Consider the following 19,453-nt stretch of genomic DNA (forward strand, 5'->3'; position numbering starts at 1 on the left):
ACCGTGATACAGATACAAGTGCGATGCGACGCGGTGCATCACACACACACACACCAAAAAATTGCGAAAAGAAAGCCAATTACTATACATCACACTACAAAATGTTACTCACACTACAAAATGTTACACAGCGGCAAAACTGTCAAAGTTGCCGCTCGGCACGCGGTGCTGCCGCCCGTTGTTCTTGTTGCGCATGGTCTCGCGGCGGCGGGCCTGCTCGTCCTCGACCGACTTCCAGAACAGCTTGGTGTCGCGGACGGCGCGGGCGCGCTCAATCTCCTCCTCCATGGCGCGGATCTTGCGGACGCGCTTCTCGTTGAGCTTGCGGTAGTTGCGCGAGCGCTGCAGCACGGGCGGCTCGTAGATGGCCACGCGCGTGCTGAGCCACTTGCTCGGCACCTTGAGGCCGTACAGCAGCAGCGCCAGCGAGAACTTGTCGAAAGCGAGCAGCAGCGCGAGGAAGATTACCAGGATGGAAATGCCGACTGGAGTAAATGCTGCGTTAGTTCATGTCTCTCATGCACGGCAAAGCGAAATCAGCTTACAGATGTAGCCCAGCTCCGACGCGAACGAGGCCAGACCATTCTCATAGTCCATGCTGTTCATTCCAAAGAGGCTGGCAATAAACGAGAGAGGGAGCTGTGGCGTGGAATTAGCACCGCAAACAAGTCGTCAGAGACGGAATTTACTCACAAAGATAATAGATAGGACCGAGAACAGCATGATGGATCTTCCCTGGTTGGTGATTTCGACATTGCTGGCCACCGCCTCCCACGCCGAAATGATGCCGGCATAGCGGCTCTTAGTCTCGAGCAGCTCCTCTAGCTGCAGGCACGACAAGGGTTAGCAACCAAGCTCAACGGAGGGGCAAAAAAAAACACGAGCACAAGTCTAGAAAGACAAGTTGCGTACCCTTTTGGCGCAGTACTCGGCGGCGCCGTAGAGCTTGTCGATCTGGCGGAACTGGTCGGCAAACAGATCCTCAAAGTCGTCGGCCTGCGCCAGCGTCCACGTCGCCGCCGATCTCTTCAGCACGGGGATTGTCTCGTCGTCGACGAGGGCGTCGCGCATCCTTCGCACGTCGCGCAGACGCGGCGTGTGCAGCTCGTGGCCGGCGTGGGAGAACTGCGGCAGCAGCTGCCGGGCAACGTTCACGTGGTACTGCTCGAGCACCTCCTGCTGCACCACCTTGATCTGGCGGATGACCTTGAGGTCGCTGAGGATGTTGTCGACCTGGCGCATTAGGCCGGCTTCGGGGTTGATGTTGAGCATCTCCCGGTGTGCCTCGGCAATGCCCGCCTTGTCGGGCGATCCGTAGGCGGTCCAGATGTCCTGGGCCAGGTTGGACAGCTGCTGGCGTGCGGCCAGCTCTCTCGTTGTCTGCCCACGCGGTTAGTTAGCATCATGCTGCCCGTCACGCCGCTCGCTGTCAAGTCAGAACTTACCACAAAGTTGAGCGAATCGGCAAAGATGAAGTTCATCTGCGGCTGCCGGTCAAGATAGGTGGTGCTCTCGTAAAACACGCGGCAGCACACGTCGTAGATGGTCAGGGCCAGCTCGTACGGCGTCGAGACGTCCTGGTTCCCGTTGCACTGCAGCCGCTCGCAGACGCGCTTGTGCACGCCCGACGGGTCGTCGGAGAACCACGACCCCCACCGCTGCGGGAAGCTGGTGATTATGGTGTTCTCGTCCAGCACAAACAGCCATAGCTGGTCGACCATCAGCAGCCTCGGGACGGCAGCCCTCTCCTTCTTGCAGTCGGAACACTGGCACCACTTGTTGCAGTTGGGGCGCGACGCGGGGGTCGTGACGGGCGCCGTCGCCTTGTATACAATCTGCTCGCGGTCGAGGCTCTCCGTCTCGAGCAAGAAGCTAGAGTACTTGGTGAAGGTCTGGTGCAGGCTCCGCCTCGGGTGCAGGGGCGGGTTCGCAAACAGATATTCGCGGACGAGCTCGTCGTCTTCAAACGACGCCATCAGCTTAAAGATGCGCGCGGCGCAGAACAGGACCCTCCCGACGACGCCGCGGCGGCTGACGGCGCGTGTCGTCATGGATCTGAGGTGGCTCGACGAGCTGGAGATTGCCTCGTGGGCGAGCGACGACAGCGTCGTGCTCTGCACGTGGTGGCCGCGCAGCTCACTGTTAAAATTGTCCTGGACGCGGTCCTTGGGGGCAGAGGCGGCCGTCTGCATGTTGGCGACGCGGGTGGCGTCGAGTATCGCCTTCTGCTGTCTCTGCCATCCCTGCTCCGTGTCCCAGTGGAGAAAGGGGGCGAAGAGAGCCATGGCCGTGGTAGTGCCCGTCTTGACGATTTCACAAGAGGGCTCAAGCTGGCGGTTGTGGGGCGCGATGTGCGGATTGATGGCTTCGCGACTGTGGCCGCGCCAGTTGACGCGGCGCAGGATCTCCTGGGTTTTGGACCCCCCCTTGGCCCTCTCGAAGAGCTCGTTCCTGGGCGGGCGGTCTTCGTTGTAGTGGCGAGCAATCACTTCCTCGACCCAGGCCATGTTGTTGGCGGGGATGTGGAACCAACGAATGATGCCCTCGTCGCACTCCTCCATGAGCACGTTCCTATCCTTATCCTTGGAGAGCAGATCAACCAGGGGCATGTTCTGGTGGGGGAAGGTGCCCTCGAGCTTGGAGTGTGAATGCGGGAAGCCATCCTTGAAGAAGACGGCTCCCGCATGCAGCCCCTTGTAGTGGCTGTCCGAGTCCTTGGCCGAGTTCTTCGACTTACCGTTGGCGTGCCCGTTGGCGTGCCCGTTGGCACCGTGGGTGTGAGCGCCGTGTATGTGAAGGTGGCTGTGTGCGTGGTTTTGGGCGTTGTTGCCATGGACATGGCCGTTCTGGGGGCTGCCGTTGGGCTGGCCGTTCGGGACGGAGAGAGCTCCGTCGAGGCTGGCGCCGGGGCCTGCGGCAGCGGCGGCAGCGGCGGCACCGGTACCGGGGAGCGGGGGGCGAGTCTCTTCGGGGCCCGTGTGGCTAGAGTGGCTTCCGAGGTGTAGGACCGACAGGGTAGCCTCGGCCAGAGATCGGTCGTGTTTGCGCGGCTGTGGCTTGGCACGGAGGTCTGAGAGGTGGTCGGCGAGGCGGCCAGTCCAGAACTCGCCGTCGGAACGGGCCTCGATGTGGAAGCGGACGTCTTCGACACGGGAGAGCAGATGGTCGATCTGGCCGCGAACCTCGGCGGGGGCGTTCTCGAGGTACTTTTGGCGTGCGCCGAACTTGACGCAGCGGCTGAAGTGCACCAGGTTGTCGTGCGGAGCCGAGAGGCACTCGGACGTGGTCAGTTTGTCGGCGGCTGACATGTTTGGCGATGCAGCGCTGTCCGGTCGGTGTTTTCTGTCCAGACACGCTCGACTACCGCACCATTGTGCTGTCTTTCGGTCTCGATCGGTTTATCCTTCCAAGTCCAGCTTTCTCCGGGCTGGCCCCCCGGCCTTGTGCGAGGCGGGCTAACAGCAGTCTTAAGGCGGTTGAAGTGCCGCTGACCACTGCTGGGCCTCATGCTAAGCCTTGCTGGGCCTCTCTCACCGTCGACGATATGACATCTTTTTGGGTGGGGGGGCCTTGGCTTCGCCGCAGCAGCCATCGCCGGTCCGAGGTCATAGGGCGCCATCGGATCGATCAGACGAGCAACATGTTTTCTGCCTCCAGGCTTCGTGTCTTGCCCAGCCGAAGATGCACGTCGTGTTTACAATACCTCGAGGTAGGTATGCGAGGAGTTTTGTAGGGAGGTGTTCCGTACGTATTGTCCAATACATATCAAGGTGCATTTCATTCCTGGGTTGGGCCCTGTAGGTAATGTCGTTGCCGGCGTTGGTTGCGGTGCTGGCGTTGGTTGCGCTGCGGGCGCTGCGGGCGCTGCGGGCGCTGCTGCGGGCGCTGCATGTGCTGCTCCGCGCTGGGCTGCATCTGCACTGGCTCGCTGTGGCGCGCAACTGTGCGGGCTGCATCTATTCCCGTTGGTAATCGGCCGTGTTTGAGCGCGCCGCCAACAGGTCGATTGACAGATCCCATGGCCGCTCGCCATTGGCCTTGTCCTGGCTGTGCCCTTTTTGGGCGGCTCCGGCGCTGTCGCAGGTTTGCTGGGATCGGGACCCCTGACTGCTGTGTTGGGCGGGGAGGGCGGGGAAGGCGATTGTCAACCTTAAACCTCAGGCACAAAGTGCGTAATTATGTAATACAGTGAGTTGTGTTCAGCACCAACCAGACCTGTAAATTGCCTACGAAATTCCCGTCCCCGGTCCCGTCTTCTCGTCAAAGTTTCCATGTGCCACCCGCTTCTCATTAATTAATTGCCCACCCTACCTGTATGTGCCGTTCACCGTAGCTTCCCCCTTTGCAATCTTGGCAAGACTTGGCTTCGGCCCATGATGTGCATGCACGCCGGGACTAGCCGATAGGCTCGCCTTAACCTGCCTGGAACTAGCCGGGAGGTCGTGTGCACGCCATCACCAAACCACCTCTCCGTCTTACGCCCCTTTCTCCCCTTTTCTCTAATTTATTAGGGTTTACCGTGGGTTTTGGAGGGGCTTAATGAGTAAACAATTCAGATAATGCCCCCCAGACTGGTTTGACCCCCTTAAGCCCATAAACGAAGTATTCGAGGTATTAGTATTTCGTCAACAAGTTCAGCTCGAAGTCTAGAACACCGTTTGTTTCTGGGACTCGGATAGATAAATGGCCCGCTCTGCATTTGCTTGTTTCACAGCATCCGAGTGAGAACCTGTTAAAGCCGGGCAATGCCAGCACAGTGTTATTCACAGCTGTCGAACAGCAGCGACCTGGCGATCAATGGCAGGACAAGAACTTCCAGCCCAGAACCCCCGCAGAGACAGACAGGTATATAAATCCATTTATCCCAAGTTTTATATATATCCAACGAGATTGAACAAAACAAAACAAAATATTGGGGTCATATGACAGCATGTAAAAATACATATTTACAAACACTTCGAAGCGGCATTTCGACCGAGTCTAGCCCTTCGAAAGAGTGGCAGCAGCCGCCCTAGAAGCTGCGGAGGCGCCCTTGGACCTCAGCTCGACCAGACTGTACCAAGCGGCGCCAGACAGAGCAATCATCATGCCGAGGCCGTTAAGGAAGCCGACTTGGACGTTGAAGAGGGCTATTCCGAGCACCACCGTCAAGCACTGCTTAATGTTGCCGCAGACCGTCATGGTGAGGGCGCCCGCAACCTTGTTGGTGGAGAAGGAGCTCACGTTGAGCAGGAAGGCGAGCAGTCCGTTGCCGGCCAGCGCGAGCATCATCATCCGCGACGGGCCATCCGGGTTCGCAGCACGGAACCTGGCGAACTCGCCGCTCAGGGTCGCGCAGATAACCGCCTGGATGAAGGCCAGTGGGGACATGCGTAGGAGTGTCTCAAGTGGGGACAGCGCGAGCGCCCCGGTCATGATACGGTTTGTTGCAACCGTCTGCTCCATAGTTATCCCGTCAGTCTGAAGCACAGAGATAGGGGCTACGGAAATGAGGGCACGGAGAGAAGCATAGAGGGAGAGAAGGAGCGAAAGAAACGCACCTTGACCACTGCAAGAAGAACGCCAAGGAACGTGAGAAAGAACCCGGCCGTGGTAAAGTAGTAGTCGCCATACGTGGCGAGGCCGACCCCGAGGACGACGGGAATAAGAGACAGGTATGTCTCGGTAGAGTAGGTGCGCTTATAGCGGACGCGGTAAACGATGACGGCGAAGACGGGACAGGTCGAGCGCATAATCTGGTGGAACGGTATGGAAACCAGTGCTCTGAAGGCGTCTTCGGTTAGTTGACCCAGATGAATCTCAGCTGATGAAACTCAGATGGTGATATCACGTCATCTCAAATGGCGGTTGGTGAGTGAGGCGGCGCATGTTTACTCACAGAGACACGTTGGATGTGGCGATGTTGACGGTGAACAGAATGGAGAACAAGGCAAGGACCGTGCTTTGCTGAAACGACAGTTTCGTGAGAGAGAAATGCCCTCTCAGTAACAGGATATAGCATCCGATTGAGGCCGAGCCGGCGTGTAGGGCTGTGAGAAGCCACGGATATCCAAACTAGCACAATAGGTGTTAGGAACTTGCTCAACTTCGGCGGCGGCGGCTGGCTTCAGGACGCAGCCGGCCCAGATAACGCAGCCGGCCAGGCCCCGGATGCCGTGCCCCGGCCGACGAAGGCATGTGCAACCGTGGTGCGAGGAAGGACTCAGGACTCGAGAAAAACCTCACCTTGCCCAAAATCTTCTTGTTGTATATGGTAAGCGAGATGTTGCACAAGAAGTAGACGGCCAGATACGACAACTTGGTCCAGCCAGAAGTGCGGTACTCGGAGTCGAGCTGCGACGTCCTGGTCGGAGACAAGCCAATGTGTTGGTGATGCGACGGGCGTTGGGCCTCGACGTCGCCGTGCTTTTCCTTCATTATCCCCGGGGGAGCCATGATAGTTCGGGCCGTGTTTGTGTCTGGCGAAGCCGACGTGTCGTCGATCTCGCCCCGGTTTCAACGCTCTCACCGCTAGGTCGTTAGGCGTCGACCGACTCTGGGCTAGCAGCTACCGCACCAGCAAAGGGGGCAGGCAGGCCGACCACTGTCATCACAGAGCCTAGATAACCAAAAACGACTTGTAGAGCGATGGCGGAATACGGGGAATAGATATGGTTGCGGCGCCCCCAAGAAACGAGTGAGGGGAAGGGAAAGCGCGCAAAATGTCAAACGAGGAAATGCATCTGATCCGATTCTGCTGCTTTCCAATTCCCGCCGTTCTCTGCTTCTCCCAGGTGAGGCTAGCGTTTCCGCAAACTAATTAGTACGCGTCTACCCCGCCATTCGAGACCGTAGCGGCGGGTTTGGTAATGCAAGGGCAAAGTCGTGGCTGAAGGGAGAGAGACGGATGCGATCGTCAGACAATCAGGACAAGTTAATAAAAGAATATGGAGGGGGGGGAAGTGTGGAAAGCTTCACCCAAAAGTGCAGCCGTAGCACTGCAGCAGCATGTTTTCAGCTCTCCTAACTAGCATTATTAGTAGTACCTTGGCGGAAGGGGCGTCGAGATCCCGGGAAGGACGGCAGCCACAGGGGGCAGGGGGGAATGAGGGAAGGGGCGCCCGGGGGGCGGCTGTAAATTGAGATTGGATGCATGCCTGTGCACACAGCACAGCAGCCAGGCTTGCTTCGCCATCTACGGGATGGCCTCCTTTTTTCGGTGGGGCATCTCGCTGCGTATCGCCAATAATTCCCCAGGGAGTCTTGGGGGAGTGAAAAGAAGCTGAATGTCCCTCCTTGGTGGAACCGTCGCAGTGTCACACAACTGTCCAACAGCCTCTCCCCCACCGCCTCCCCACCGCCCCCCTGCGTATGGAGCATCCACGGAGTTTCCATGGACGTCGAATGTCAGATCTGGTTGAGTGAGCGGGACAGAAATAGCAGTGCACTTGCAATGCGGTCGCAGTGATCGTCAGACTACCATCCAATGCCTCTTCCCGGGTCGATCAATTTAACGCGAAATAGATTTAGTGTATGTGCGGACAAGCGAGAGGCCAATGTGGGCAATTGAGGCCAATGTGGGCAATTAATGGAGTGTCCACATATTTTCCTGGTCAGTACGACTGGCGATCAGATTAGACAAAATGGCAAAACAAAACGCCTGTATCTATGATTCTAGGATATATACATATACAAAAGAGGCACATATTATATCAGTTTAAAGATTGTTTCCGCCGTCTTTGCCGCCCGTTGTTGCTGCCGCCGCTGTTGGCAACGAGACGCTCGGTGCTTGCCCAAGCGCCACAGACGTTGTTGGGGCTAGCGTCGGTGCTTGGCCGCCCTTGTCAAACTTTGTCGTGTCCACGAGCAGCACCTTGCCGGCCGAGTGTTTTGGTTTGTCGTCTGTCGCCAAAAGTTCATCTTCGGCCTTTTGCTTACGTTGCTGTTCTCGTAGCTCCTGCTGCTGTAGCTCTTTTTGCTGCTTGTCCTTCTCCTGTGCCGCCTTGTCAAGCTTCTCCTTTTCTTTCCGTGCCTTGTCATCCTTGTCCTTCTGTTCCTTTGCTTCCTTGTCTTTCCTAGCCTTCTCCTTCTCTAGCTTCTCTTTTTCCTTTTTCTCCTTCTCCTTCTTAGTCTCCTCGTCGGCAGACTTCGTCCTGAGCGCCGCCATCTCGTCGTCCGTCTTGACCCAAAAGTCGCGGATGGAGTCGCTCATCGCGATCCAGGCGGTGGCATTATTCCATGCGGGAAGCCCGGCTTCGGCCCTGTCAAGCCAGGGAGTCATCCAGCTGTCTCTCACGTTGGATGACCCGGCAAAGTGCACCGCCAGGTCGCCTTGCATGATCTTCCAGGCGTTGAGCTTGCCGCCGTGGCCGTCGTCGAACACATTTTCGGTGCCGTCATCAAATTGTTCCTTGGTCATGTTCTTGCCAAACAACCAAGTGCCGTTTTTGTAAAAGGCGTTGTTGACGGGTAACGCATTGAACCATCGCATGGGTACCTGAACCCAGTGGTCCTTGCTCTTCATCGGTGTTGCGGCAAGTGGAGAGGCCTTATCCTCCAGGATGTACTGGATGGCGCTCTGGTCGCGGAATTTATTCTTGGCAAGTTTGGCGGGTTCGTATATCGGGTATGCTAGGACGGCCGACATGAACGACACGGACCAGGGGCTGACGCGCAGGGCGAAGACGCCCGAGTTGAGTCCGTCCCAGTTGGACGCGATAAGGAGGTCGACATTCTCGATGCCGTTTAGATCGCCTGGCGGAAGGAAGGTGTGGAGCGGAGTTTGGAAGTTCATGATGGCGGTATCGGCATCGAACCAACTGCAGGGGAATGTTAGCCTCGTTGGCGCAACGTAGAAGCAAGCGCAGGAAACCTACAAAACCCATTTCAGTCTCTCCTCGTCAGGCTTCTGAAGCTCGGCAACCAGAATGGACATGATATAGGCAGGCTTTGTCCAGGCGCCCTTGGGACGGTGCAAACGGTCATTCTCGATGAGGCTGCTGACGGCCTCGTTGTAGGCAATGTGGTGCACATAGCCGTGAACATTGTTGTGTCGCTCGTGTGTCAGCATGGCGCGGTGTATGACATCCGAGTTGAGCGAGTTTGCAGCCACGGTAATCTTGCCAATGGACGACCGCCGCGATTTGGAAGTGGTGCCCTTCAGAGGCTTCCAAGGACCGCCGGGAAACGAGTCGTCGGCGATGCGGGCGGCGGAAAAGTTGGCGAGCCCATACCAGAGTATAAAAAGCACGGCCAGCACCAAGGCAACTCTGGCCGGCCGCTGGCGATGGAACATTATGGCGGTCATAACGGAAGCACGTCGCACGCAACTCGGATCATAGCGTCGGAAGAGGAGGTCGGAGCCTCAAAAAGGCATGCGAAGAACAAGGCTGGATAGGAAAAGAACGGCGGTTGGCGGCGGGAGAGGTGGGGGGGAAGGAAATCCCATGGCCGGGCGTCGATGGCCGCGTGCACCTTGTCAACCAGAATTTGTCTGTCGTAGGTCTTGGCGGGAGATCGCATGCGCGAATCCCGTTCAAGCTTATCCTGGGCTGTTCTCGTCAGCGGCGTGGGCCACTCCTTGGGCCTTTTCGTGTTCCCGCACCACTTGGCCTATCGCCAACCATTTAGGGGCCCCTCTTCCCCCCCCGCCGCCTGTGGAACAGGCCTGTAATTGGGTGCATCGCGACACGTCGATGGAGCTCCCCTATCAGTCAAGGATGTGCCGTGGTGCCGCATTGCCGTCCGACCCGATTCCATCGCTGGAGCTGAAAAGGATCCCCCTGCGTTTTATTCTGCACTCAAGAACAGGTCATCCGCCCGGCTGAGAGGAGACGTTGAAGTCTCGCGGCTGGGTCTCCAGAGGCTGAATTTAAGTTATTGCTCCCGCGGGTAAATACGCTGAGAGTCGGGAACCTGGAAGTCGGGACGGGCAGGGCACTCCTGGGTGTGGGCTGTGGAGGCTCAATGCCTCGACTTTCCAGGTTGGCGGCTTTCAAGTTTCCTGGCCAGCCCGAACGGCCAACCGGGAACTTCCAGGCTGTTGGTCGCGTGCCCCGTGTCGGGGGTGGAGACTCCAGTGAAATTCCCGATCGCTCCAATTCCCGAATCCCGAATCCGTACTATCACTCTCCAGCCCAGACCTCTAGGGAGCAGCGTTATGATAGACTATCGCCTGTACAACCCGAATAAAAGCGAGCCTCTCGCATCTCGAGCCTATTGTAATTTTACTCGAGCTTATGCACACTGCCAGAGTTTTTCCTGCACTCGGCGAATTACTCTAGTCCCATTTCGGCGGAAGGAAATTATGGTGCAGGGTTAGGGTTCAGGTAAAATTTTGAAAGATGAAAAGGGGCTGACTGACGCGCGTCCTAATCTCCAAGGTTACTTCCCCGAATAAGACAGCACTGCGACCACACCAGAATTTGAAAGACGGATGACTAACTTTGCACCTCTTGCTCACTTTATCGTATCAGCGAAGATATCTGGCCATAGATAAACAAATAGCCAAGTCCGATAAATCTCTGAATTCGGATATGAGACGGACTTGGGAAACATTTAATTCGTCCAAACAGTAATTATGAGCTTGTTCTTCGCCACTACCCAAACAGCTCTTGATTGTATGTGGTTTCCCAATATGTAACCCACCTACGGATAGTTCCAAACACAACCTAGCTTTGATTCGGACACTTTGGTTTGTGTCATGGGCAAAAAAGAGGGTATTCTCGAGGTAAGTAACTAGGTCAAATAGGCTTGCATCTATATATAACCTAGTCATCGATCACTTTCTTCTGCTTCGGGGTCATTACAATATAGGCTTAACCAGAAGAGTCTGTGTCACCCATGACGGTGGTAACGGAGATGCCATTCCCAGAGACCATGACTAGGTGATAGTCTTTGCACAGAAGAGGTTTGTTGAGCTTTGTCGATCCCCAAACATTGATTGCCATATCTGTGCTCCTATATGAGACACAGCAACTGCACTAAAAAGCAGCGGTACCGCTTGTAGCTTACCTAGATGCCGATTCTTTCTCTTACCGCGTCCAGGGGGGATCTAATGACAACCGCCCAAAATTTACCGTGCAGATAGAAGCATGGTTGAGCAGGTGCTACGTCAAAGTGAAAGATATTTTAACCCCTATACGAAAATGGCTTACACCTTCTCAGAAGGATCATGGTATGTCTTGGAAATTCTTCCACGCTCGGTGTTAACGTACAGAAAGAATAAAGCCAATGAGAAATAGCAGCAGCTGTCAGCCTTGTGAAATAGAATCTGCCAATAAAAAAAATTTTCTCCTTCTGTTTGCCATTTCTTCTGGGTCTGAAATCCACAAACTTGATTAGGAAGGTGCCCTAGAAATACTAATTACGAGGGAACGCGAGTGCATCTGGAAATTCCATCAATCCATCTGTTTCACAACTAGCTCTTAGCTGCTACACCAATTCTGCACAACGCGTCGGTTTGCTTTGCGTGATATGTCTGTTAATAGTGGTCATAGCCAGAAATTGTTCGTAGATGAGCAAGTAATCACAATGTTCTAGCCAAACTGCCGGGTCTATCTACCATGCCTTAACCCAGTTTGTTGGACGAGGAGTGACGAGGCGCACCATAGTCTTAGCCGTTAAAATGCGCTTCAAGACCTTGGATACTCGGCAATTGTTACTTTCACTGGGGAAATGTATGCCTTCCATGTCATTCGTATATTTTTGTTCGTCGGCTTCGGGGTGTGCGACACAGCCCTACGCGTTTCCCGAGAGTTGCCCTCAGCAATTGCTATTGAGGTCAATGGTCCTGAGCTACTGCTGCTTCAACCTGAGTCGTGGTGAGCCTGGTGTGTGTGCCTTCGGCACAGCCCAGGAGACCCGTTTTTGGCCACCCCGGCTAAAATTGCCAATACCAAAAAATAGAAGCAAGCCCTGCAGGGGTATTTTCTCAATTCCCTCCACACTCATCCGCTATAGAGGCTTGTGATTCTAATCTATCTACTGCTAGTGGGATATATATCTATAGGAGTCGTAACACCTACGAGTGCTTAGTCGCGAGAAGAGCGAACTTATCATAATCACCACGAAGAAGCCGTAAGTCAGGTGGGGGACTTTTGGAACACCCCTGCCTATGGAACAGCCCCTGAATCGGACCCCGCACAACACCACAAACTTCAATTGCCAACAACTTTGTCAATTAATTAGCTACAATGATGAAGTCTTCAGTATCGGATTCTCCTGATTCTTCTCTTTCAGAATAACCAAGGTCCTCTCTGCCAGCCTCTCTCTGTGAGGCACGAACCTCCTCAATTCCAGCGAACTGCGTATTAGGGTCGACTTGGACCTTCCTTCTCTTTCGGCCTCTTGTGCGTTCTAGGCTTTTTTCTGCAGCCTCCAATTGATGCGCCGTATTGGCTAGTTGGAAAACCACGTAATCGAAGGCTTTTGCGGCCTTGCGTATGAAAAGTCGGTCGTTGGCAGTCCGTTTCTGGCCGGCTAGAAAAACCTGCCCCTGAATACGGAAATCCTTCGGCTTTTTAGGGGTAAACCATATAGGCCGGCCCTCCGAATTCTTATTTAGAATGGGGCTATGGACCTCTTGAAGGTCTATAGAAACCGTAGAGGTCAGTTGACCAACGTCGCCGTTAGAATTCTTAATAACAAGGCCGTTGCTTAGGGGCTTCCTGAGGCTGACCGGCCAGAGGCCTGTAGCTTTCCAGCCGGCTTTGATATTAGATTCAGTCATTCCATAGACCCTGGCATGCCGGTAGCATTCTAGGAAGGCCCTCTTTTCAGCAACAGTGCCTTCGTCGAAGCCGGAAACAACCTCGTTATGCTTGGCTCTGTACCGGGCTTTTAGAGGGCCGAAAACCGATAAATCCAGGGGCTGGAGAACGTGGGAGGTGTGGGCTGGTAGAAATAACAATTGTACGTTATTAGAAAAGGCTAGCCACATGAATTCTTCGGTGGTATGACTACCGTGGCCATCTAAAATAAGGAAGCGCTTCTCCGAGGGGGTAGCTGGCCGAGTCTCTGGAAGAAAGATATTGCGGAGCCATGCGACGGCAGTATCATCGTCAGACCAGCCGTTTTCAGTGGGTTTCCACTTCCAGCCCTTAAATGGCTGTAAATCGCGTGGATACCATTGTTGTTGAAGGCTTCCACCTTTGAAAATGACGACTGGGTTCAAATACCGGCCGTCAGCGGAAATACATTCGATAATCGAGGTCCAAATTCGGTCTCCTTTCTTCTTTTTCTGGAATTTCTTTCTTTCCTTAGATCTAACAACCAGGCCGTTATCTCCAATGCCAGAAGCAATGCCAGTTTCATCCATATTATACCTATGCTTGGCTGGAATAGCCTCCACGCCTGGAGGCTTCAAATAGTCAAACCAAGGCCGGATAACGGCCTCACAGGCTCGATCAGCACGGTTTGCATGGATTCTCCGAGGCCTAATTGTAGAAATAGATGGATTTCTAGCCAAAAACCGGCTAGTCCAGCGTTTTCCGAGGGTCTCGTTATCTTCGAGCATTCTTCTAGCTAGTTTCCGAATTTGGGCGTGGGTTGGAGGGTGACCGAGCGACCCTTGGAATAGAATCCATTCGGTTAAGCGTTCTTCCATAGCCGGAGAAAGCTTTTGATTAAGAATTTGGGCCTTGGAGGCTGGCTCGGAACCACGAACCCGATTAAAGAGAGTAGTAGGGGGGATGCCGTGATTTTCAGCAGAGCTACGGAGTAAGCCGGTTTCTGCATACTCTGCCAGCGCATTCTGCAAATCCAACTGAGTATATCGCTTCATCTTTCATTTCTCAATTGAATGGAGAAAAGAAGATAAGTATTGAAGCAGAATTGGTCAAGTTGCAAGCGATTGAAATAGGCGAGTTGGGTGGCGAGCGGCAAGTCCTTGATGACAAACCTTGTTCCAAATCCAGGGGTGTTCCATAAGCAGACCACCTGACTTATAGCAAGGACAGACTTCGGATTAGAGCAACTAGACGCTGAGAAGTGAATGGCATCAGGCGGAGATTCAGTACGAACGCCGGATAGACCAATTGCGCAGATCAAGATATGTAATAGGCAGATAGATGACTTGACACTGTATCTGCCAGAGCCGATGGTCACTTGGCTAATCCCTTGATAGTAAAATGACGTAACGACGACAAGGCAGAATACTGAGCCAGCATGACTTCAGCAGCTAATTGGCCGCGAGTCAAAGCTCACGAACGAGGAGGCGGCGCAGTCGAATGTTGTCTGTTCTAGTCCTGGGCTGTTAATGCTTCGATCAATGTTGCTACAATGCAAGCTCACTCTATGGAGTCGCAACTGCCCACCCTAGTCATGGGTTGATCATCGGTTACACGCTGTCGCCATAATACAAGCTCGCGACTAGGATACAGGAAGTTGGTGTTATTGAAGGGGCGCAGGAGTGCAGCAGGAGACTGCCTGACTGTGGATTTACCGACATCAATGAACACTGCCTGGGCAGTATGCTTGGATGAAGCTGGCGAAGCTAAGTAAGGGAAGAAGATGGCGTGGATCTACACTGCATTAAGGGGCATTGCGGATAAGGCCGTGAACTCAGCTGGATACGGAGGCGTTAGGATATGGGTCGAAACTGGAAGCCCAGGGTTGTGGCATCAAGTTTTTGGCCCTTATACGACTGACCTTCCTGATAGCTCCGCCCTCCTCCCGTGAAGAACTGAAGAAACCAAGGGCCATTCCCGATCATCCCCCTTCGCCTCTTCTGCACTTCCATCCTCGGGTCAGGGGGCGTTTCATCACTCGCTCAGGGGACTCCGGTACCTGAGCCTACCTATTCTTGAGTGTGCCTCGCTCATGCGCGGAAAATAACCAGCGATGCCAAAGAGCAGAGATGGTGGACTTGTGTCTTGACGTCGATTATGGGCCTAGAGGCTTCCACTGGTGTGACAGGGTTCCGCTTGATGAGAGGAGGCAGGGCCCAGTGGCCACGCAAAGAGGGGGCTGAGTACAGCTCTTTCGTACACAGCTATTACCCCTCCGAGAAGGTCATTACGAAGTGGCTGGTGGCATTCCAGGAATCAGGCCAGCCGGCGGTGGAAAGGGGCTTGGATGGAGGAAGTTCCTCTCGGTGATCAAAACACCTCGGCCACACACAGCACGGCAGGCAGAAGAGGCTTAGAACCATGCAGTTCCAGATCTAAAGCTTCGCCAACGAAACTCCGGTGACTCATTCAGAAGAGTCAAATGTCTGGTTCTTGAACGCGCGTAGCGTAACCCACTTGTCATCACCCACTTTGGGCAGAGGCCTCCCTCCACCCTATAATTGCCCACAGACGTCTCCACGGCAGGGGAACAGTCTACCTTCCTCGACTTCATTCTGCCTTGCAGGAATTGTCGGCTGCCCATAGTGTCTGACGGACAGGCAGATCAATGGTAGGAGTATGGCCGCGGTGGAACATTCCCCCAGCTTCTTTGCGTCGGTGACATGGTCTTTGTGGTCATTATAAGTGACTTGTGCTGTTTTGTTTCACCCTTGAGTGCACACTTCACAGCGATATGATCTCTTCTCTGCCACCCCCTCTGCCGCCCTCCACTGCTGCCCCTTGCTCCTCTCTTCTCTGTCTACCCCTTTACTGCTCCTCCCTTCTCCGCTTCCTCATTCTCCGCCTCTCTCATCCTTTTCTGCTCAGTGCCTCCTGCGTGATATATCGCAGCAGGTCACCGTCCGAATAGGCCTTGCCAAGGGTATTGTTGTTCTGCCTGCCCCTCTTTTCAAAATACGACTTGCCATCGATGTGGAGGCGTCGTGTCTGCGGGTCGTATCGCAGGTCGAGACCGATGATGACGCCGGCATAGTTTAGGTCGTAGCCCTGGACTGTGTGGATCGAGCCCACCTCTTCGAGCGCCCTGTGGGAAGAAACCTAGTCTTTAACCTCACTGTTCCATCTGAGCCGCGTCTCGCCGATGTCGATGCCGAACTCACCCCGGGGTAGCTTGGTCTTCTTGTCTAGCTTAGTCACCCAGTCCCGAGCGTAGCCGGCGGCCATGCGCGAGAGGCAGCACTCCGAATCATGTTGAAAAATCTCCTTTCGCATGCGGTCGAAGTCGTCGAAGATGCGAAAGCCGTATCCGTCAAGGCGAGGCACCGGAGGCGTTGAGAGAGGATCTAGTTCGGGAATCCAGCGGACATAGCGCACGAAATCCGATACTGCCTGTACGCGCATCTGAGTCTGAAGCTGGTGATGTCTCAGCGCGCGAGCATTGTTGGCCAATTTTGACAGCAGCTCGGGGGGTAAGTCGGCCGGAAGGACACCCTGCGCGGGTTCTAAGAGGAAAATTTGATGCTGGCTCTTGCGGCGCACCTAGTCAAGCTGGGTCTTGCTGAAATCATCGCTATCAAAGAAGTTCATCTTAATGTCTCTGAACTTGGTGTTGTCCCATGGTGATGACTGGTTGGCCCGTTGATTGAGCCGATGAGTCTCGTCAACTAAGAGTAGGCCAAAAGTCCCATTACCACCTCCCAGGCCTAGTGGGCTCATGATCTCTATTTTCTCGAGCCCTGGCGTCTTCTTGAAAACCTTTTCGATCGACACTCGCAATGACATCTACGGCACGACTAGGCCGATACTAACGGGCCTGAGCAGGGCTTGGTTGTTTCGAGTGAAGAAATTAGCGAAGCGCGAGTCGTTTCCAGGTCCTCGAGGGAAGCGAACGTTTGGATATCAACGAGTAATTTGATTAGATAAATGGCCATGACCGCCTTTCCAGTGCCCGGAGCACCCTGCAACGCGATCGTGCTCTCGCTATAAATACGATAACCTAGTTACGTGCCACCTGATAATTGAGCCACATCCGAGCCATAACCGAGTTGAACCTAAAAAGGCCCTCTATGACGCTCACTTCCTAGTATCACAAGATTTCCTTTGTTTTACTTTTTGGGTATAAATAGTAGCTTCTTTTCCTGCATCTCTAGACCTTTTTCTAGACTGACAATTCAAGACCCTTCAAGCCACTGTCAACTTTGATCACGGGCCAGAGTTATGTGTAAGAGAGGGCAGGTACGCCTGATCAAGGTGGTCACAATGAAGACAACAGAGGGTGAGCAATGACTGGTATTGGCGTAAGACTTCAACCTGGCCCTCGCAAAGGAGAGGTCGAGGGCCATTGTTTATATACATGCTCCGGGGCTCGGTCCCGAATGTGCATGTGACACAAGGCGCCTGGTATGGGCTTAGTGGCTCATGCCAGCCGGCAGTGATCTGGCCCGTTGGTGCCAGACGGTCAACACGTGTAATGGAGTGCGCGTTGACAGGTGGTTGGCGAGGTGAGTGTCCTTTTCCTTACACTTTCTTCATCATCTTTTTACCTACCTTTTACGTATTGCACACGCATTCCGTGATCTAGGTGACGATCACCCTTCATGGAGCCTCCAGTTTCTCGGGCCATAGCAGATGTGGCCACCTAAAGCCGGGTCTAGCTTCTCTGGCCATACAGATGTGTTTCCCTAAAGCCTCAGTTTCTTTAGCTATATGAGATCCCCTAAAGCGGCCCAGTTCTGTAATCATGGTAAATATGTCCCCTGAAGCCTCCATTCTTTAGTCATAGAACAGTTTACCAGAGCCGGGTCCAGTTGATGTGTCCCCTGAAGCTGGGCCCAGTTCTTTGATCATGGTGCATGTATCCCCTGAAGCCTCTATTCTTTGGCCATAGTAGATGTGTTTACCAGAGCCGGGTCCATCATGGTATGTGTTCTCTGAAGCCTCCAGTTTCTTTAGCTAGGGTAGATGTGTGCCAGAACCGGGTCCAGTTAATCAGGTGCATATGTCCTTGAAGCCGGGTCCAGCTTCTTACGTCGTGGGAGATGTATTTACTAGAGCCGGGTCCAGTTGATGTGTCCCCTGAAGCCGGGCCCAGTTCTTTAATCATGGTACATGTATCCCCTGAAGACTCTATTCTTTAGCCATAGTAGATGTGTTTACCAGAGCCAGGTCCATCATGGTATGTGTTCCCTGAAGCCTCCAGTTTCTTTGGCCATGGTAGATGTGTACCAGAACCGGGTCCAGTTGATCAGGTGCATGTGTCCTTGAAGCCGGGTCCAGTTTCTTGGGTCGTGGTAGACGTGTTAACCAGAGCCGGTCTAGTTGCTTTGGTCGTGGCGGTATTTCCCTGAAGCTAGGTCTAGTTCCTCTAACTATGGGAGATGTGATTCCCTGAAGCCGGGCCAGTTTCTCATGGGACATGTGTTAGTTGAAGCCTCCAGTTTCTTGGTCGTGTTACCTGAAGCCTCTAGTTTCTCTGGCCATGGTAGATATCCCCTGAAGCCGGGCCAGTTTCTTATGGGATATGTGTTAGTTGAAGCCTCCAGCTTCTTGGGTCTGGTATCCCTGAGCCTCCAGTTTCTTGGGTCTGGTGTCCTTGAAGCCTCCAGATTACACTTAAGGAAGACGTTATCTGATTAGACGTATAATTAGAAGGCGCTAAACTATCTGATACCTAAGGACGAATCTAGCAGTAGTAGTAGTAAAGCCGGATCGGCCCAAGGCGAAGATACCGGAATTAGGTGTCCCAATTCTAAACCCCAGCTCTTATACGAGGGCCGTTTTTGGGGCTCCGGTAAGAGTTGTACTTTTTGGGAAACCGCGCCGGGCCAGTTGAGCAGCTATTAGCCGAAGCTAAGCCAAGGGCTGATTTGGGCTGAGCAAAAGTGGCGAGGGATCACGTGGTCAAGAAAGCGGAGCTAGCCGGTTTTAGAAGTTGGAGTTTGTCAGTTTTGGGGTGGTGAAACACAAATTCCAGTCACCAGGCAGCCAGACCTGACGCCACCACAAGTCGTCAGGGGAATTGCCACCTTCGTTGTATGAACCAATAAGACGATGACCACTTCCCGCGTAGACACTGATTGTCTAATAACTCTAGGAAGCTCAAACAATTTCTAGGATAAATAGCTGGAGATGTTTTCGACAAAGAAAATAAATCGTGAATTCTTCCCAGAACAAAGCATATCAGTCTCAAGCTCTTTGTTCACTACAACGATCTCAACATTAACTATCATCTTTATTGCCAGTCCGTTGCGTGCCGAGACACTACGCCAGCATTTAAGCTTTCATAAAGCCGCATCTTACCATCAAAGTCCCGACAATTTACACTCTCGCGCTGAAGGAAGAAATATCCCACATCATGCCTGATATGTCGACACAGACATCTGGCCGGTCATCCCCCAATGTCCCCAATATCCCCAAAACGACGCAATCTGATAATAATTCCCCGAATTATGTAGCCGACCGTCCAGAATGCCGCCCTGCTAAGAGGCGGCGAGTCGGGAGCCATACGTCCAAGCTTCCTCTCAAACGTGAAGATGCTACGGTTGGCGAGTCATCGAAAGACGAGAATAAGAACTGATTCCCGCCCGGTGGGGTCAATTAAGTTAGTAGGAGAAGCGGCCACTACTGGGCCTCGGCTTGCATAGCTCTTCCTTTTCTTTTTGCACATAGCCTTTTGCCTTGTGCTT

The 19,453-nt window shown here is 53.8% G+C and overlaps 6 protein-coding genes across 6 annotated transcripts; 1 reads left to right on the forward strand and 5 right to left on the reverse strand.

The window, feature by feature from the left end:
- Positions 1–123: 123 nt before the first annotated feature.
- On the reverse strand, positions 124–3,308 carry B0T26DRAFT_751033 (uncharacterized protein; the record flags this gene model as incomplete). Its single annotated transcript, XM_060445319.1, has 5 exons — positions 124–485; positions 546–639; positions 694–825; positions 913–1,380; positions 1,446–3,308. The coding sequence occupies 5 exons, from the start codon at positions 3,306–3,308 to the stop codon at positions 124–126; spliced, it is 2,919 nt and encodes a 972-aa protein (XP_060295681.1).
- Positions 3,309–4,980: 1,672 nt separating this feature from the next.
- On the reverse strand, positions 4,981–6,435 carry B0T26DRAFT_751034 (triose-phosphate transporter family-domain-containing protein; the record flags this gene model as incomplete). Its single annotated transcript, XM_060445320.1, has 4 exons — positions 4,981–5,436; positions 5,541–5,763; positions 5,879–6,054; positions 6,226–6,435. 4 exons carry the CDS (start codon positions 6,433–6,435, stop codon positions 4,981–4,983), a joined length of 1,065 nt encoding a protein of 354 aa, XP_060295682.1.
- A 214-nt stretch (positions 6,436–6,649) lies between these two features.
- On the reverse strand, positions 6,650–7,312 carry B0T26DRAFT_707605 (uncharacterized protein). The gene has a single exon (XM_060441862.1). The coding sequence runs from the start codon at positions 7,172–7,174 to the stop codon at positions 7,016–7,018; it is 159 nt and encodes a 52-aa protein (XP_060295683.1). The 5' UTR covers positions 7,175–7,312; the 3' UTR covers positions 6,650–7,015.
- A 384-nt stretch (positions 7,313–7,696) lies between these two features.
- B0T26DRAFT_648000 (uncharacterized protein) lies at positions 7,697–9,274 on the reverse strand (the record flags this gene model as incomplete). Its single annotated transcript, XM_060437965.1, has 2 exons — positions 7,697–8,798; positions 8,856–9,274. 2 exons carry the CDS (start codon positions 9,272–9,274, stop codon positions 7,697–7,699), a joined length of 1,521 nt encoding a protein of 506 aa, XP_060295684.1.
- A 6,343-nt stretch (positions 9,275–15,617) lies between these two features.
- B0T26DRAFT_675301 (uncharacterized protein) lies at positions 15,618–16,550 on the reverse strand (the record flags this gene model as incomplete). Its single annotated transcript, XM_060439812.1, has 3 exons — positions 15,618–15,820; positions 15,884–16,270; positions 16,460–16,550. 3 exons carry the CDS (start codon positions 16,548–16,550, stop codon positions 15,618–15,620), a joined length of 681 nt encoding a protein of 226 aa, XP_060295685.1.
- A 500-nt stretch (positions 16,551–17,050) lies between these two features.
- B0T26DRAFT_675302 (uncharacterized protein) lies at positions 17,051–18,806 on the forward strand (the record flags this gene model as incomplete). Its single annotated transcript, XM_060439813.1, has 7 exons — positions 17,051–17,065; positions 17,181–17,269; positions 17,656–17,687; positions 17,912–17,943; positions 18,162–18,187; positions 18,455–18,558; positions 18,742–18,806. The coding sequence occupies 7 exons, from the start codon at positions 17,051–17,053 to the stop codon at positions 18,804–18,806; spliced, it is 363 nt and encodes a 120-aa protein (XP_060295686.1).
- Between the last annotated feature and the right edge of the window lie 647 nt (positions 18,807–19,453).

This window comes from Lasiosphaeria miniovina (genome assembly GCF_030549165.1).
Source record: "Lasiosphaeria miniovina strain SMH2392-1A chromosome Unknown B0T26scaffold_4, whole genome shotgun sequence".
Classification (NCBI taxonomy): domain Eukaryota; kingdom Fungi; phylum Ascomycota; class Sordariomycetes; order Sordariales; family Lasiosphaeriaceae; genus Lasiosphaeria; species Lasiosphaeria miniovina.